The sequence below is a fragment of the Vombatus ursinus genome, unplaced genomic scaffold (assembly GCF_900497805.2).
Source record: "Vombatus ursinus unplaced genomic scaffold, bare-nosed wombat genome assembly UNPS02011572.1, whole genome shotgun sequence".
Classification (NCBI taxonomy): domain Eukaryota; kingdom Metazoa; phylum Chordata; class Mammalia; order Diprotodontia; family Vombatidae; genus Vombatus; species Vombatus ursinus.
The window spans coordinates 2,738,988-2,757,284 of NW_020951350.1; the positions used below are offsets into that span (position 1 = coordinate 2,738,988).

Sequence of the window (18,297 nt, forward strand, 5' to 3'; positions counted from 1 at the left end):
GAATTTGGTACCACATAAGAGCAGAAATGAGCAGCCGTCTATTAGTCTAATTCAAGCACTTAGCTGTGACTGTTCTGCTCCCCTGGCCCAGGGCTAATGGAGAGAGCCATAGCAAATGGAGATGGGGCACAGGGAGTGAGGGAGACATAGGTGGAAGGGTTGGAAGGAGATGGGAGCTGGTGCGGTTGAGCAGGTGACCCTGGAGCCTATAGAGAAAGCAAAGTGGGGGAGGAGCTTCAGGGGGGACAATGTGATGGTAAGAAAATTAGAGCCAAGGAACCAGGTTTCTAGTCCCAGCTCTGTCATAATTAGCTAGGAAGCCTTAGGCAATTTACTACCCTGCCTGTACCTCTGTTTCCTTATCCAGAAAATGAGGCAGTTGGATTACATGTTCTCTGAAGTCCCTTGCAGCTCTAAAACTCTCCAGGCTCTGATTTTCTCTGAAAGTGGGAGTGCCAGGTAGAGAAAGGAGGGCTTTCCTGGTCTTGCCTCTCTCTGGGCTTCTTCTTGGGTATCCTTCCCAAGACAACATCCTCCAAGTTCCTCTCTGCCAAACTGGCCTTCACCCCTTTAAAAATTCTGCTCAAAGCTCACTTTTTAAAGGAAATCTTCCAGGATTTTTTTTTTTACTTCCCTCACCAACTTCTCTACTTTGTACCTATTTGATCCTCCTTGACATATTACTCCAGAAACATTGTCTTTCATATGGATGAGTGTTTTTCTCTCCTCATCTGGCCTCTGAAAGAGGAAGAAGTCAGACCTGTGAGAGGGCTGGGGTCTGAAAGTTCAGCAAGGTGAATGGCTAGAAGTGTGTACTGGGGGTTGGGAGCTGAGAAGCAGATACTAAGGGGAGGGAGAGGACACTTAGAATTAGCTACAGTGCTAAGAAGGCTGGAGATGCCTGAGCCTTCCTCCTATGGGCCTGGCAGGTTCATTTTAAAAAACCGAGGCACAGAGGTGGAAGGGCAGCCTAGGTAGGCATGGGGAGCAGTGAAAGAGGGTGTCCAGTTTTTCCAAGGAGTTTTGTAAATTGTGTTCTGTTTAAATGTAAAGTGGAGCAAAAAATAGGAAAAGAACCAAGTTTTAAACTGAAATATTTAATGAGTATATAACTGAGGGGGTGGGAATTGGGGTAGAACAACATATCAGAGCAAGGCACAGGGAGACCCACTCAGGAACCTAAATCCTCTCTAAGGATCTGAGTACCTGCTATAAGACAGACCAGGCTGCCTCTTCTTCTCTCACTCAGATTAGGGGCCAAGGGTTAGACAAGATGTGGGAATCTTATTTTGATTTTTTCTACTGGGGGAATGAGAGTGACTATCCCACTCTGCCTGGCTAGAGACACAAAATTGACAAATTATTACCCTAGGTTGTAAACTTTTTGAGGGCAGGACCAATGTTGCACATAGTAGGCATTTAATAAATGTTTTATGAATGAATGAAAATATACTTTAAGGAGGGGGAGGGGAGGGAGAATAGCCCTTGGGGGAAAGGGCCATAGACTAGGGAAAAGGAGAGAGAAACAGGGAGATAATTTGGCTTAGTCAGTCATGGGCTAATTCCCACTGCCAGGCAATCAGGGAAATACAATCATCTAGCCCTTATCCCCCTAAAGACTGATGACTTAGGGTGGAAGAGACAGAGAGTTCAAGGGAGCCGCAGTCAATCAAGGCCATCCTATCCAGCTCAATATTTCCTCTTCTCTTCTCTCCCTAAGGTTGTTGCCTCATCTGGAACCCAGAGCCTCTGGAAGGGTGTGCCTTGGAGGAATGATGATAGAACCCCCTTCTTTGCTGGGGAAAGGACAGCCTCAGAGGGCAGCCCCAGTTCAGTCACCTTTGTCCCTACTTTCCAGTGCCCTCTTCCCCCTGCTATTTGACAGATTTTTTTCCTGTTAGGCCTCTTCTAGTGATTGCTGATGGTAGAAGGTTTGGGCAGGCAAGGCAGGACCTCTTTTTTCACCCCTCCAGCTTCTCCCCTCTGCATTCTTAAAACAACTATGGCTGAGACTCTCAAGGAGGCGATATGCAAGGGGGCAGAGGGACCACAAGCAAAGTACCATTACAAGTGGCCAAGGACAGGGAGCAGGAGCAGAACCAAGGTCAGGGAACCCAAGGAGATGGTAGGGACCCAGGGTTGTAGTCTTCCAGCCAGATTGCTATCCTGAGAAGAAAATATGGTGGAGAGGCTGTGGTCAGCGAGAAAGGCTCTGTCTCATCACCCTTTGACCTGATTACCAAACCCCTCCCCTCTCTCATCTACCTCAGGAGGCCCTGCTCCCTCCCATCAAACATCCCTTGGCCCCTACAAGAGGCTCCTCAGACACAGTGTTCTCTTTCCCCAGTATCAGAAAGCCCAGAGGGACCACACCCTCCCCAGGGATGGGTCCCCACCAAGTGACCTGGGGAAGATGCTGCAATAAAAAAAAAAGGTCTGTACCTGGGATATATGCACAGAATAGGAGGGATCCCCCCGGCTTTGAAAGCTGTCCTGAGAGATGGCAGTGGGGGAGCTTTTGGAAAGCAGTTGGCGGTGAACCTGCATCTGAGCTTTAATAGCCTTGGCTAGGGAATAGGAAAGAAGACAGAGAGACCTGAGAGGGGGAGAAGGGGATTATACCACAGGGTCATAAATCTAGACCTGGAGGGGACCTTAGATGCAATCTAGTCCAACGATCTCATTTCATGGTTCAGGAAACTGAGTGCCAAGATGGTAAGGGGTTTGCCCAAGATCCCATAGGTATTAGCAATCAAAGTCAGGATTTGGACCCAGGACCTCTGACTATAGCACTAGTATAAAAGGATGTGTCTGTGTTTGGGGGAGGGGGCTCCTTCAGCCCTCAGAGATGAAGGTAAAGTCCTTAATGGGCATCTGAGTGTGGGGAGAGGCATGATATCATGGAGAATTACTGGATCTGAAGCCATAAGATTTGGGTTTGAATCTGAGCTATGCCACTTACTTCTGGACAACCTTGGCCGTGTTACTTCCCCTCAAGAATGAAAATTCCTTGAGGTCTGTGACTGCTTCATTATTGTCCTGGTATTCACAGTGTTTTGCATATAGTAGGAACTTAATAAGTGTTTGTTGAAATGTTAATAAAATGAAACTGAATGTTATGTAATTACAATCACCAAGGTTAGGGAAGAGTTGAGAAAAATGGACCATTGTTTCCTCATTACAAAGGTGGGGGACCATGGGTATAGAATCTTGTGTCTACTACCAAAGTCAGTTGATATGGTGGTTAGTTTTGCTGAACTTTTTTTCTTCCTGTTTCTCTTTTATTCTTTGTTCCAAGGGATGGCTCACAGGGGAAGGGAGGAGGTAGGGATATAGTTGGAAATGACATTGATATAAAAACAAAAGAAAACAACAAAATTTTAAATTAAAAAAGATTCCGTATGTTCTATTTTCCCTCTACGGGCCCTAGTTTCTGCCTCTGCAAAATGAGAAGGACTATGTAAACATTGGCCTATGGTCAATGGGGACCTATGGTTCCTTCAAGTTCTGACATTCTGACTCTTAAGTAGCCTAGGATCAAACAGTGAATAAGAAAAAGGAAATGGAAGACCATGGGAGGATTGGTAGTAGAGAGGGAAAATGTATTCTTACAGTATTCCAGATTTCAGGGTCAAGAGGAACACTGCAGAATCCATCTTCCTGTTTAGGCCAGATGGCTCATCTGTCTGGAGCCATTATCCACTTCAACACCACCTCCACCTTCCCCTCCCACCATTCCCACCTGTAGCCTCACCACTCCCCCCACATACACACACACACACACACACACACACACACACACACACACACACACACACACACACACAACTCACTGAGGCAGGGATTTCTGGAGAAGGATTCCTGTATACGCATGCATTCTTCTAGTTGGTTGCCACTCCCCTGGCAGGAACAGCTCACAGCAACATCAGCACTGAGGTTGCTGATATAATTGGGGGTCATAACAGTACCTGTGCAGAAAGGTGGTGACACAGAAACATGATAAATGTTGGAGAAAATGTGGGAAAATTGGAACACTAATGCATTGTTGGTGGAGTTGTGAACAGATCCAACCATTCTGGAGAGCAATTTGGAACTATGCCCAAAGAGCTATAAAGCTGCATACCCTTTGATCCAGCAATACCACTACTAGGTCTGTAGTCCAAAAAGATCATAAAATGGGAAAAGTACCCACAGGTACATGTACAAAAATATTTAAAGCAGAAAGGTGGTGGCCACCATCAGGGCACTTCTTCCAACACCAGGCCTGTCCCACCTGGCTTGATGCCACCTTATCCTTGGTCTCATATGTTTCAACCTATGGAAATCCTGGCTATCCAGCACTCCCCAACTGCCTCCACTCTAGTACCTACTCTTGGTCTTACCAATCAACCCCATATATGCCTTCAGACACCGTTGGGGCTCTATCCCCACACAGTTCCCCAGAGGGTCCATGCGACAGCAGTGCATTTGAAAATCAGCCAGGCGGGATCTGGAAAATGGAAAAGTTTGGGAGTTGAGAAGACCCAGGGAAAGTGGGGAGTCAGGGCCAAAAAAAGAAAGAGACCTCCCCCATCCCTAGTCTTAGTGAGAATTGAATTTATAGAATCAAGCAACATCTTGGGGAGAGAAACAGCAATGTTGTGGGGAGGAGAAGGGCTAAGAACAGATACCTAGGGAAAGGATAGGGAGTACCTCTATTCTTCAAGTTCTCATGATGAATTTTTGGAATTTAGGGATCCATGGCCAAGTTTATGTGTTATCCTTCTCCATGATCCCCCAAAAAGGCCAGAATGTTTTTTGGAAAAAAAAAAACTCTTAGGATGTAACACTGGGAGTGGGTAGGAAGAAGAATACCACCAGTGTCACCTCATAAGAATAGTAAAGAAAGGACATCTCTCCATTATGCAAGGCAATAGAGGGGCTACAACAGGCATGGCTAACAAAAAATAATTTTGTCTTTGGAGTGAGTGTATTGTAATTGGTTTGCTTACATATTTCCCTTTCTAATGCCTCTTGGTTAGTTCTGTTCCCTGAGTGAAGAGATACAGGAAAGCCAGATCAAGATCAAAAGTTTACAACAGAAAATCTCTCAAAACTGTATAACCCACCATCAACCATAGGGCCATGGGGATCCATCTGCTAATATACTTCCCCTCCGGGCAGGTCTCATTGATAAATGAAAACCACTTCCATTTCTTGGGAGGGAGAGGGAGAGGTTCTCCTCCTGCCCCACGAGGCCAGACCCACCTGCAGAGCAAGTCTTGAAGGCAGGTGTCCCAAAGGATCAGGCAGTTGGGGGGATCTCTGGCTGGAGAGACACAGCTGGGGGCAATGGTGTTATGCCGTCGTGCCCCACAGACATCATCCCCGTCATCACAAGGGCAGAATAGAAGTGCGTGGGCATAGTTGTCTGCTACCTGCTCAAAGAAGACACGGAGCTCCTGCTGACACCTTAGGGGCTGACATCGAGCCACCGAGCAGACCTCCCCATAGGCCAGGCGCAACTTGTTACATCTGTCATTCAGGGTGCACAGATTGGTGGACTTCATGCAGAGATCAGGGCTGCTTTGGGACATGGAGCCTAGGAGAGAAGGGTGGTAACCCCTACTATTCTTCTCCTGTAGCAGGAAGCTGGACATGGGATTGCCAACCACCCAGCATCCTCCTCCTCTCCTAAGTATAGCCCTTAGCAATCTCCACAGCCCACTTGGGGTCTGGAGCCCTGACAGCGTCTGGAGCCTAGACTCTCTCTCAACCCACCTGGAACCCTGATTCCCAGCACAGCCTCTAACCTCCCCTACAAGCCACCCAAAGTCTGAACTCAAACCTACCCGTAACCTTCCCTACAGTTTGCTTAGAGACATGAATACAAATGCAGCTCCTAGTCCTTCCCACACTCTTCCGAGGACTGAAGGTGGCCAGAACCTGATAAGAGAGGTAATAAGAAATGGAAACACCTTCTAGGTAGAGGCTCAGCCCAGACCACAGCCCTGTTTGGCTGTCTAGACTATGTCTGATCATTTCCAATTCTGTTCCCAACTCTACCACACCTTTGCCCTAACTGAAAAATCTAAATGTCATCAACTTCCATTTCTGTAAAACACATAGTCATAGATTTAGTGATGGAAGTGACCTTAGAGATCATCTAGTTCAAAACCTTCAGTTTATGGATGAGAAAAATAAGGCTGAGAGAGTTAGGTGACTTACCAAAGAGTGACAGAGCTTATTCCTGCCCGAGTTTCCTGATCCCAAATCTAACATTCTTTCTGTCTGCACCAGGTTGCTCCTAATTATTTTTCAACATTAGAAAGCAATGTGGCTTAGTGTGAATGAACACTAGCTCTTGCATCAGAGAATCTGGGTTCAAATTCATGCCTCTGATGCTTACTACCCGTATTACCCCAGGCAGGTCACCTAACTCCCATAGACCTCAATTTCCTCATCTGTAAAATGTGAGGGGGTTGGACTAGATGTTTTCTAAGATCTTTTCCAGTTCTAGGCCTATGAGTCATATAGGCGTGGAGTCATATTTTTACTAGCTTCTCCCCGTCCCCATCTTTAGAATATCTGAAAACATTTTCAGATCTTTGGGAATACAGACCATTGTCCAGGATGCCCAGGATGAGGGTTAATTATCTAATTAATTAGGGAGCTGGTGTCACACCTGCCATACCTTTGGCTTTCCTGAACTCTGTGAACCTGATGACAAATGGTTTAGTCTGTCTTCTTAACAATTGTTGTTTTTTAATAATTGCACTGTGACCAAGACGCATAGAATAGCTCCATTGCTATCCTGACAGATACAAACAGCTCTTTGCTCTCCCTTGGCTGTAGGATTCTTTATGCTATAACCCAAGAATAAGGATCACCACCTTCCCCTTGACACCCAGCTCAAACTCCCATCTCCCCAGCCTATGCCTGTCCCACAAACCTGACTCAAGCAAGTCCAGATGATTAAATTTCCTGGGTTTGCTGATCACAATTTCCTTATATGGTGAGCCCCCCAAATCATAGTTACCTAGAAAAAAGAGGCGAAAACATCAGAGACCTGTAAAGTAAACTATGGTAAGGTGGGACATGAGATGAGGAGATGGGGGCATAACAGCACACACCGCAGACCCTCAAAAGAGATAAAGCATAGAACCCCACCCAGCCAGAGGGAGACCACAGGAATAAAATGATGAGGAAAGGCCAGGTTGGGTTCTCTGGCCATGAGGTATTTATGTGACTTGCCCAGGGCCAGGAGAAACTGTATTTTTCTATGGAGAAAAGCAATAGGAGGAAAGACACTGTTTTCTTCTGTGGAGGAAGGAACTAAGTCCTTCAGCCTCAGCTTCTAGGAAGGAAGCTAACTGGCTCTGAGGAAAGTGTCCCATCATGAGGAAGAAGAAATGGGGTCTGACCTGGTGGGGAGAGGTAAGACAGCTGTAACCCCCGGTAGGAACTGTCTGGGAAAGGCAATGGAGATAGAAGGTACTAGTATCCAAAAACAGACGGCCTTGTCTTGCAATTATACGTCTATGTGTCTAAATTGGGACAAGATGACCTATGAACTACCTTTCAGTTCTAAATCTATGACCCTGTGATCTATGAGATGAATGAGGGGACAGATGGGCATAACCCAGCAGGGCACTGTGAGTGTGATTTCAGCATCTGGCAAAGAAGGGTCAGGTTAGGAGAGAAAGTATGTACCAGGAGAGCAACAATTGGGACACACTGTCCCCCCATAAGCAAATGGGAAAGGAGAGAGCAGAAAGAAAGGATCTAGTACCAAAAGAGATCTTTGGAGGGGTACATCCTTCCCAAGAAATGGGGTGATTGTAATGGGGAAAGGGATAAGGAGAGGGGAGTTCCCCAAAAGAACAAGAAGGAGAGTCTCCATTTTGCTCTTCTCCTGAGTAGCTTTCCTCTTTGTCTTATCTTTGTCCTTCTCCCTCCTGGTTAATGAGTACCCTGTCTATCAACAGTAGTGCCAAGCTCCCTGGGGCCTCTGCCAGGATGATGTCTGGGTACTCAATCAGTCCCACATCATTCTCTACTTACTGATATTGTGCTACTCTGCATAACTTCTAAGCTAGTCTGTGTGAGTGTGTACAGTCTTCCTGAGAGCTTAGAAGCACCTAGGGTAGGAACCACTTCAGTAACCATTGGGTCAAATACAGTACACAGTAGGCATTCAATTCACCAGAGTGATTCTCTAGGGTCAGGGGACATAGGAAAAGAGGGCAGTATACTGGGGACCCAAAACAATAATTAAATACCTCTTTCTAAACTCCTAAATAATTCCATACAATGCAGGCCTCTTTGGCTAACATAGTCTACCATACCCTTGGTATTCTACAGAACCAGGAAAAAGTCTCTAAACATAGTCCCTGTCTCTATCCTCACAAGGGACTCACCAAGGCCATAAGTAGAGTGGATGGTCCAGTAGACAGCCAGGCAGATGTCCTGATTCTTCATGCGCCACTGACATCTGCAGTTGCCCAGAGAGCTATTCTGAAGCTGCTGTGCTGCCTCCAGGCAGCCCTCCTGGTTTTCAGGCTTCTGAGGAGCTGAGGCCATGAAAGGAAAGCAGGTTTCCAAGTAGAGGAAGGGGACTTTGCAAGTGAAATCATCCAGGCACAGTTTTTTGGCATTGATGCAGTTGCCCATTGATGCGCTATCCATGGTTGGGAGGTCTCCTGCTTGGGGAGAGATGCCAGGTGAGGGCTGATAAGAGGTAGGGAAAAGAGCTGCGAGAACCAAACAGGTAGGAATGTGGGGACACACTGGGTCATATAAAATGGCGGTCATGAGGAAAAGTAGATTAAAAAGAGCCCAGAGGGAGGCATCCTGCAGGTACCACAAGCTAAGCAGAGGAGGGCCTGAACCAACAACACACTCAGCATCATGAGAGATTCCCTGTCATGAAGGAAACACAAAGAGAAGACCATTACAAAAGGAACCAAGTCTAGGGCTACTGCTGTTCATCACGGAGAATGTAAGCCTTAACAGGGCCATGCTTGAGTTATGGTTGGCAGCATCACAAACATGAAGGGTAGGAAGAAAACCCTAGGTCTTTGGAGGGGTTAAGTCGGTATACAGATTGATGTCTCCAGCCCCCAAAATGGAAGGCTAAGTAGCAGAGATTTGGTACCAAGTGCTGGTACAGTTCTGACACTCCTTAAGGTATACTTAGGGTTGGAGTGGTAAACTCCACATCAACTCTCCACCTCCTGCTGTGTTCATTCCCATAGCTGGAGGGAGGGGGAGGAACCCAAATGCCATTTCCCCCTTGCCCTTCCTGGGTCTTGTCAACATGGGATAACAAAGGCTCTATTTGCTGAGTTCCTCATACTATCTCAATAACCTCCTCACTCCAGTATTCTTTTCACTATCCTAATCTGCCTTTTGTGGGGGGGGGGGCTAGATGGGGTTAAGTGACTTGCCCAGGGTCACACAGTTAGTAAGGGTCAAGTGTCTGAGGCCAGATTTGAACTCAGGTCCTTCTGACTCCAGGACAGGTGCTCTATCCACTGTGCCATCTAGCTACCCCCAAATATTAGCAAGAAGAGCAGATTTGTTTTACATATTTTTTGCTTTTTTTTTTGTTGCTTTTGTTGTTTTGTTTTTTGACAATTGGGGTTAAGTGACTTGCCCAGGGTCACACAGCTAGTAAATGTCTGAGGCCAGATTTGAACTCAGGTCCTCCTGACTCCAGGCTTGGTGCTCTATCCACTGTGACATGCAGCTGCCCTAAAAGATCCATGTTGCTTTTTTTTTTTTTTTGTGAGGCAGTTGGGGTTAAGTGACTTGCCCAGAGTCACACAGCTAGTGAGTGTTATGTGTCATGTGAATGTAATAAAACGTCATTTTGCTGTAAGAAATTAAGAATATGAGCAATCCAGAGAAATTTGAGAAGGCCTGAATGAACTGATATAGAATGAAATAGGCAGAACCAGGAGAGCAATTTACATAACGACCACAATATGTAAAAGAAAACAATGCTGAGAGACTTCAGAACTCTGATCACTGCAATGACTAATTATTTTTTTCACAGGAATGATAATGAATTATGCCTCCCACCTCCTGGCAGAGGAGAGGTAACCAAAGGCATAGAATGAGGCAAACATTTTCAGATATGGCCAACGTGCATATTTGTTTACTTGACTGTATGTATTTGTTACAAGGGAAGGCTCTACAAGGAGAAGCAGGAGTCAGTGGGAAGTGACAATGATGTGAGAGAGACAGAGATAGAGAGAGGAGAGAGAGAGAAAGAAAGAGAGAGTCAAGAAAAAATCTTTAAAAAATAAAATAAAATAAAAAGTGAACCTATTCTTCAACTCTGCCTTGATTTACTTGCGATAGGGAAGTGGCTTCACCTTTGCTCTCAATTATAACATGGTCATTTGTACCATTTGGGGCACAGAAGAATTGTCTGGGCAGGCATATTAATGCAACAGCTGCCATTCCCTGGAACTGCTGATGGTGTCAAACAGTTTGGCTTGGTGGCCAGTATTTCCTGAATTTCTTCTGTTTCTGCCTCCATCAAAGGCAATGTCTTGAAGTACCACCTTGTGGACTAACGCTTGAGGGCAATTCTGAGAGAGCCTGTTGGCAATTTTTCTTAGTCAAAAAACTCTGACCAGGTTCTTGAAAGCAAGGAGATTTGGAGATGAACAGGCTTACCAGGAGCACAATGGACTCTAGTGTCTCTTGGGGGCCACCCTTCTGTCTGTCTTTTCCCGGGGGGGAGGTAATATTAAGGGTCAGAGTTGCAAAATGCTCATTTATTCACTAAAGAAATGTTTAAGCAGTTGTGATGTGTTAAGGCACTGTGCTAGGCACAATCAAGCATCACCAAGTTATTCAAAGTTTGCAATGGGCAGGCAATGTCCCATACCAAAGTTGTGTCAGTTATGTTGTCATGGGAAAAGCACTGGACTTAGTTGGATTTCAATGCCAGCTCTGATAGTTTCTAGTTGTGATGCCATGGGTGACCTCCCCAAGTCTGTTTGCTCATCTATAAGATGAGGGTTACAATATTTTCACTAACTACCTCACAGGGTTGTTGTGAGAAAAGCACTCTGTAAATCTGTGCTATACTATATGAATGTGAGTTATTTCATTCCCCAAATTCCATTTAGATAGTTCCGTTCCTTAACTGAGACTGGGGATGGGGGTGGTTATGTCCTCCTTCCATGTGCTTAAAAGAAAAAAAAAATCCCAGCAAGTTCCAGACTTGGAACAACCTTGACCTCTGACAAGCTCTTCCTCAGGGCTAACCCAGGAATTCCTTTCGGTTAAGCTGCTTTTTGCTTTTCCATTTCTTACAGGGATGAAAGAATCGAGCCTCAGATTGGAAGCGTACCTCTGAACAAACCCCCTCAGTGCTCAGGATAGTTGGTATGCTTGGGTATGGGGAGGGAGTCGGACTGAGGGAGGCTGAGGTAAAGAGGGGAACACCACTACCTAGACTCTCAGATATCTGCATGCCAATAAAGGAAGAGAAACAGAGGTAAACAGAATATTAGGACCAGTTACCTAAGCCATCCTTAGCGTTCAATTTGCCTTAATTCAGACATATAGTTTAGTATCCAGCCAGTCTCTCCAGGACTCCTCTCACTCCTACCACCTGCTACCCAACGTCTTGGGCAAAGTTTCTCAGATCAACTTCATCCTAACCCATCTTGGTGCTTTGGGCAGCCCCTTCAAAACTGAGGCGGCTTGGGGCTCCAGACAAATGTTTATTCCTCCCTCTCAACTCCTACAGATGTCTTCAGACAGAGAAACTAGCCAGTATCTTCGAGGATACTGATTCCCTGTAAGTAGATCTCCCAATCCAGGAGCCTCCGTTGCATGTTCTATTCGATACTCGATACATACACACGCAGAGGACCACATTCATACATATATGCACGTCTACACACATGCACCAATACATTTATGCTCACACCTATACTCACCGGCTTGGAGTAGAGGAAGCAAGGACAGGAGCAACAAAGCGAATAGAACTCGTAGGACGCCCGGCGGCATGGTGTTACAGGCTCGGTGTATCTGGCCCCTCGAGCACTCCCCTCTCAGCTCCGGTGCACCCTGCCCAGCCCTGCCCTGTCCTGCCTTGCCCTGTCCAGTCCCGCCAGTGCTCTCCTTTCCGCTCCAAGAGTAGCTCTGAGGCACCGCCTTAGCCTCCGCCCCTATCCCCACCCTAAGCAGCGCCTACACACTAAGCCCCCACACCTCCGCCACACATCCAAGAACTCCCATGTAGAGAAAAAAAGACTAATACAAACCTTGCCTAGGGAATTGTTGAGACTAGACCGCAAGTGGGTGGGAAAGAGAATTTTCTTGGGGACCGGGTGTGGAGAGTGAAGAGATTTAGGACCCTTCCTTAGAGGAAGGGAGTGGGGTGGGGTGGGGGACAGACTCCTTTCTTTCCACGTCAATACCTTAGGACCTAACTTAGGAAACTTTCGGTGGGGTTGGGTAGTAGGGGTAAGAGGTGGGGCAAAGAAGGAAGGTGTCTGCTTGCCCCTAGAAAAAAGGCTGCGAGACTCAGGTATCTGGGTGCTCCCTCCTGCAACCTGCAGGTGAACAGAGTTCAGAAATTATTCAGTGGGTCCAAGGGAAACACTTTCTTGCTCTCTCGTATCAACCCAATCACCCGGAGAATAGCCAAGATCAGCGCTAAAAATGAAACAAAACAAAAAATTTAAATACCACCAACAAAACTAACATAAAACCAACAAGCTACCATAAAAACTCTTCTTTTTCACAGCACGCTGACATCTATTATCCAGTTTCATCCTTACAACAATCCTAAGAGATGATATAGGATTAGTATCATTAATCCCATTTTGCAAATGGGGAAACTGGGACCCCAGGAAGTGAAGTTACTTGGCTCCTGTTACTTGATGGCTGGAGACCTGGACTTACAACCTCGTTCTCCTGACTCCCGGCCCAGAGCTCTTTTTTCACTACTAGTTTATAAGTTTAGGCACCTGTACAAGCCCACTTCCTTCTGCTGTAACAGACAGATTTTGGCATCTGGCCTGTTTCTGTGACCTAGAGGGGTCATTTGTTACCAAAGACCCTAACTGGAGGAAGCAGGGAGGCCAAGGTTGGTAATGACAGTCTGGGAAGTTCTTCCTTATTTCTAACCTTCTTCTTTCATTATGCGGTTTCAGCATTTCCTCTTGTTTAGTCCATAGTGAAGAGGGACTGAATGGCAGCCCTTGGACATCTTAGTCATATGATGTTGCTTGGCTCCATGGGGCTGGAGTAAAATCACTGGGTTTTCAGGTTGCATTTTCTCCTTAAAGAATGCCATGAAACATTGTGGAAAAATAAGCAGGGCCAAAGAAAAAGAGAGAAGACTTTCCTTTTACTGGTGATGGAACAGGGATTTTTTTCTCCTACCCCTATCTACTCCCCTTTTCACCTTAGCCCCTTCTCCTTTACTACAGCAGCAGACTTGGCAGCGGGCCCAGGAGGGAGGGCATTGAGAGGCACTATATAAACCCCTGAGATTTATCAGCTGCTGTGCCTGAATACTCCCATTTTGCAGTGGCCTCTGGGGGCATTTGCTGATGTAATCAGCCCGGAGAGACAGAGCTATTCCAGGTGGGGGTGTAAATCACCCTTCATGAAGCCGAAAAGGAGACATGTGGCCCCAGATAAGAAGAAAGACTGACAGTGGCCTCCGTGTCCTTCCACCCCTCATTAGCCACTAGTTTCTAAGCTTTAATGCACTTTAAATGGAGTTTGTGCTTCATTTTATCTGTCTGCACTGCCAGCATTAAAGGGGACCCAATAAAGTAAACATTTAGATTTCTTTCATTAGAGAGGCAAGTGTCTATGGGTATATAAAGTTGCGCAAGCTATCAAAGGTGGTTGTGTTAAAGTCTAAAAATTAAATTAAGTTAAATTTCAAAACTACTTTGGTATAAGGCAAGTGAAAGAGATGTATTTTAAAATGAATTATATAAAAAAGTTATCAATAAAGAAAAAAAATAAAAAATCCATCTAGCTTCCCATTTGTTTGTCCTAGTGATGGCCCCAGGGTCCCCTACCTTTTTTTTTTGGCCAGTTCCCCTAGTTCACTCTAACTCTTTTCTATGTCCTCCCTTCATTGAGACTTAGGGAAAGTCTCATATAGGGTGCCACCAACTCCTCTCTCATGTTGATAGAAACTCATGAAAAAATTACATTAGAAAGGGAAAAAAAATTCAAATCCAGCCTCAGGCACTTGACACTTACTAACTGTGTAACCCTGGGCAAGTCACTTAACACTGATTGCCTCACCAAATTAAATGAATGAATGAATGAATGAATGAATAAATAAATAAATAAATAAAAAGGGGGAAAAATGCCTGAGAGGTGTAGGATGAGGACTGAGACTCCAGAAAGGTAGGGTTAACTATGATTCCAATATCTTACCCCTCCCTCACAAGTAAATCCAGGGGATAGGAGAATGGAATGGAAAGGGACTTTTGTTCCATATGTCCATAAAGTTTCAGCATCAGTGCTATTGACCTAGTCTAGAAATAAGTGTCAGGGGAAATGTCAGTCTGACCAGCTCAATGCCATAGCTCAACCTAACAAAGTTGAGATTGGTCTTTCTGAGGCCCTTAGAATGAGTGGGAAGATCTTTAAGGCCCTGGCAGTCATGAGATTTTGTGAGAAGTACCCAGGGCTATGAGCTGAAAGGGTAAGATTCTACTGATAAACATTCCATCCAGCTAAGGCTACTATTTACAGCACTATCCCTTACTAGAAATCCTTTGTGACATGGCCAGCAGTTATTCCCACCCACCAAGGAAGGACCCTCATCCTTTGGATGCCCAACAGATCATCCCTTTACTAGAAAGAAGATGCTTTTAACCTATCATCATTAGAGGGGATAAGTTTGCATTTGGGTCCTTTTGGAAACAATACATACATTTATAAGATGACTGAGGTTAGGGATAAATTCATGGCTATGGAATACTGTTCACTGTGCAAAGCTAACTGACCCAATGGGGAGAATTAGTACCACATATTAGTCAATTGAGCTAATCAGTCATTGAGAGCTTAGCAGAAGCTTTGTAGCTCAATATGGCGCCTGTTTCAAAGTCTTTAAAAAACTGTTGAGTGAACTCAGTAGGTGAAAGAGGTGGATCAGCAGCTGTACTGTTACTCATGCCCATCCACAAAGGGATGTTATCATTCCCCTACCTCCTTGATATCAACAGATAGAATTCATTGTGAAGTATACTTTCTGTGGGAAGTTTGAATCTGGAGCCTAAAACCAAATGCCAGACCTTCCAATCCCACTTCCATGAAATGTTTTGGTTTTCTCATTTTCTTGTCAAACTACCCTAATTCTGTCCGAGAACCCCAAGAAATGGAGACAGCTGAGATGGAGCAGCAGGAGAAAAGCTACAACATGCTTTGTTGTTGTTTGGCCTTCATTCTGGAAGAGGACCAGTGACATCAAGAGGACGATGTTTTGACTTGCAAGTGAATCCTTTAACTTGAAGGCAGAGATACTAAAGACTCCTAGTCACGTGACTTCAGGTATGCCCACAGTACCTCTCATTATTTATAAAATGAGGGGAGTCAAAGGACAGTGTGGTATAGTGGAAAGAACACTGGACTGGGAGTTAGGGGACTTTTGTTCCAGTTCTTGACTCTCGGCTTGGGCAAGCTATGAACTTCAACTTATTTATTTCTAAGATTACAATAAGATCAAATATATGTGAAAGGGAAAAGCTATATAAATGTTATTATTGAGGGAGCTCCCTATTTGGCTGCTACGTTTCTATGATAATATTATTAGCGTACATTTGAATGGGCTAATAAAACACTTTAAATATATTATCTCACTTGGTCCTCAGGAAAAGCCGTAAAGCACATACTACAGGTGTTATTACCCCTATTTTATAGGTGAGGAAATTGAGGCTTAGTGAAATTAAATTATTTGCCCAAGGAACACAGCCAGTAAATTGCAGAATTGAAATTCAAACCCAGAGCTTTCCTGACTCCAAGTTCACAACTCTAATAAACTAGTTTTCCTTTTTCGAGTCTGTTTAACTCAAAGAAAGCTGTTGGTCAGCTACCTCAGTCTCTACAGATATAGTTTCTAATGTGGCAAGAGACTTAGATTAGATTTATGGGAGAATTTTGAGACTATGAGATTAGTTGGACTGGAACAGATTATTAAAGAGGTGGTTGTGGTAATTACTTAAATGGAAATTACTGGAAGAAATCTAGACAAAGATCTTTTTAGAACGGGCCATCCAGTAGATACAGTTGTGTATACAGAAAAATGAAATAGATGGTTCTTTCCATTCTAGTGATTCACATTAGAGAACAGTCTTTCAGCACCTTTTCTTCTGACTACATTATTTCTGAAATAATGTAGGGAAGGTGGAATAAATGCTCCATTGTTCACTGTATTGAAGAGAAACTGTGGTGACAATATTGCAAAATAAATTAGATAATCTCATTTAAATGATGCTAATAGCATGTGGTATTTGTTCATAATAAAGCCATCTGTTCTTAGCTTTGCCATATTTAAGTTTACTTTGCAACTTGGGGGAAATAGTGGATTTATCAATAACAATGTTTTAGAATCTCATAGACACACTTCTAAGTGGTTGTAGGTCATTTCTTCTTTTGCGTGCATGATTTCCCTTACCTTGGTTTTTAAGTGGGAGATAGTGTGGTGTAGTGGAAAGTTTAACTTGAGTTAAAATCCTGGCTTGGCTATTTATTACCTGTGTGACCTTGGACAAGACTTTCTGGATCCAAGTTTCCATATCTGTAAAATAAAGTATTGGACTAGATGACCTCTAAGAAGCCACCTCAAAATCTATGACTCTAACACAATTACAAAACACTTTTCACACAAATAAAGTCAGATCTAAATAACTGGGAAAACATCAGTTGATCATGGGTAGGCTGAGCTAATATAATAAAAATGACAATTCTACCTAAGTTAATTTACTCATTCAGTGCCATACCAATCAAACTACCAAAAATTATTTTATAGAGCTAGAAAAAATAATAACAAAATTCATTTGGAATAACAAAAGGTCCAGAATATCAAGGGAACTAATGAAAAGAAATGCAGGGCAAGGTGGTCTAGCCCTTTCAGATCTTAAATTGTATTATAAAGCAGCAATCATCAAAACTGCTTGGCACTGGCTAAGAAATAGAGTAGTGGATCAGTGGAATAGGTTAAGTATGCAAGACATAGTAGTCAATGACTATAGTAATCTACTGTTTGATAAACCCAAAGACCCCAGCTTCTGGGATAAGAACTCACTATTTGACAAAACCTGCTGGGAAAACTGGAAGAGAGTATGGCAGAAACTAAACATAGACCAAAATCTCACACTATATACCAAAAAAAGTCAAAATGGTTTCATGATTTAGATATAAAAGCTGATACTATAAACAAACTGGGAGAGCAAGGAATAGTTTACCTATCAGATTTATGGAGAACAGAAGAATTCATGACCAAACAGGAGATAGAGAGCATTATGAAATGCAAAATGAATAATTTTGATTACATTAAATTGAAAAGTTTTTGCACATAGCCAATGTAACCAAGATTAGAAGGAAAGTAGAAAATTGGGAAAGAATTTTTACAACCAGTGTCTCTGATAAGGGCCTCGTTTCTAAAATATATAGTGAATTAAGTAAAAATCTTAAGAATACAAGTCATTCCCCAAATGATAAATGGTCAAAGGATATCAGATGAAGAAATTAAAGCCATCTATAGTCGTATGAAAAAATGCTCCGAATCACAATTGATTAGAGAAATGCAAATCAAAACAACTCTGAGGTACCACATCACACCTATCAGATTGGCCAACATTACAAAACAGGAAAATGATAAATGTTGGAAAAGATGTGGGAAAATTGGAACACTAATGCATTGTTGGTGGAGTTGTGAACTGATCCAACCATTTTGGAGAGCAATTTGAAACGATGCCCAAAGGGCTATAAAAATGTGCATACCTTTTGACCCAGTAATAGCACTTCTAGGGCTGTATCCCAAAGAGATCATACAAATGGGAAAAGGACCCACACACACAAAAATATTTATAGCAGCTCTTTTTGTGGTGGCAAGCAATTGGAAACTCAGAAAATGCCCATCAATTAGGCAATGGCTGAACAAGTTGTGGTATATGAATGTAATGGAATACTATCGTGCTATAAGAAATGATGAGCAGGCAAACTTCAGAAAAATCTGGAAAGGCTTGTGTGTAACTGATGCTGATTGAAGTGAGCAGAACCAGGAGAACGTTGTACACAATTAACAGCCAT

At 43.9% G+C, this 18,297-nt stretch overlaps 1 protein-coding gene across 1 annotated transcript; it reads right to left on the reverse strand.

Moving 5' to 3' along the window:
- Positions 1–507: 507 nt before the first annotated feature.
- GFRA3 (GDNF family receptor alpha 3) lies at positions 508–12,126 on the reverse strand. Its single transcript, XM_027856564.1, has 8 exons — positions 11,946–12,126; positions 8,400–8,681; positions 6,932–7,018; positions 5,248–5,581; positions 4,383–4,489; positions 3,834–3,968; positions 2,443–2,567; positions 508–2,166 (listed from the first exon to the last, which is right to left on the reverse strand). Exons 1-8 carry the CDS (start codon positions 12,013–12,015, stop codon positions 2,065–2,067), a joined length of 1,242 nt encoding a protein of 413 aa, XP_027712365.1. The 5' UTR covers positions 12,016–12,126; the 3' UTR covers positions 508–2,064.
- Between the last annotated feature and the right edge of the window lie 6,171 nt (positions 12,127–18,297).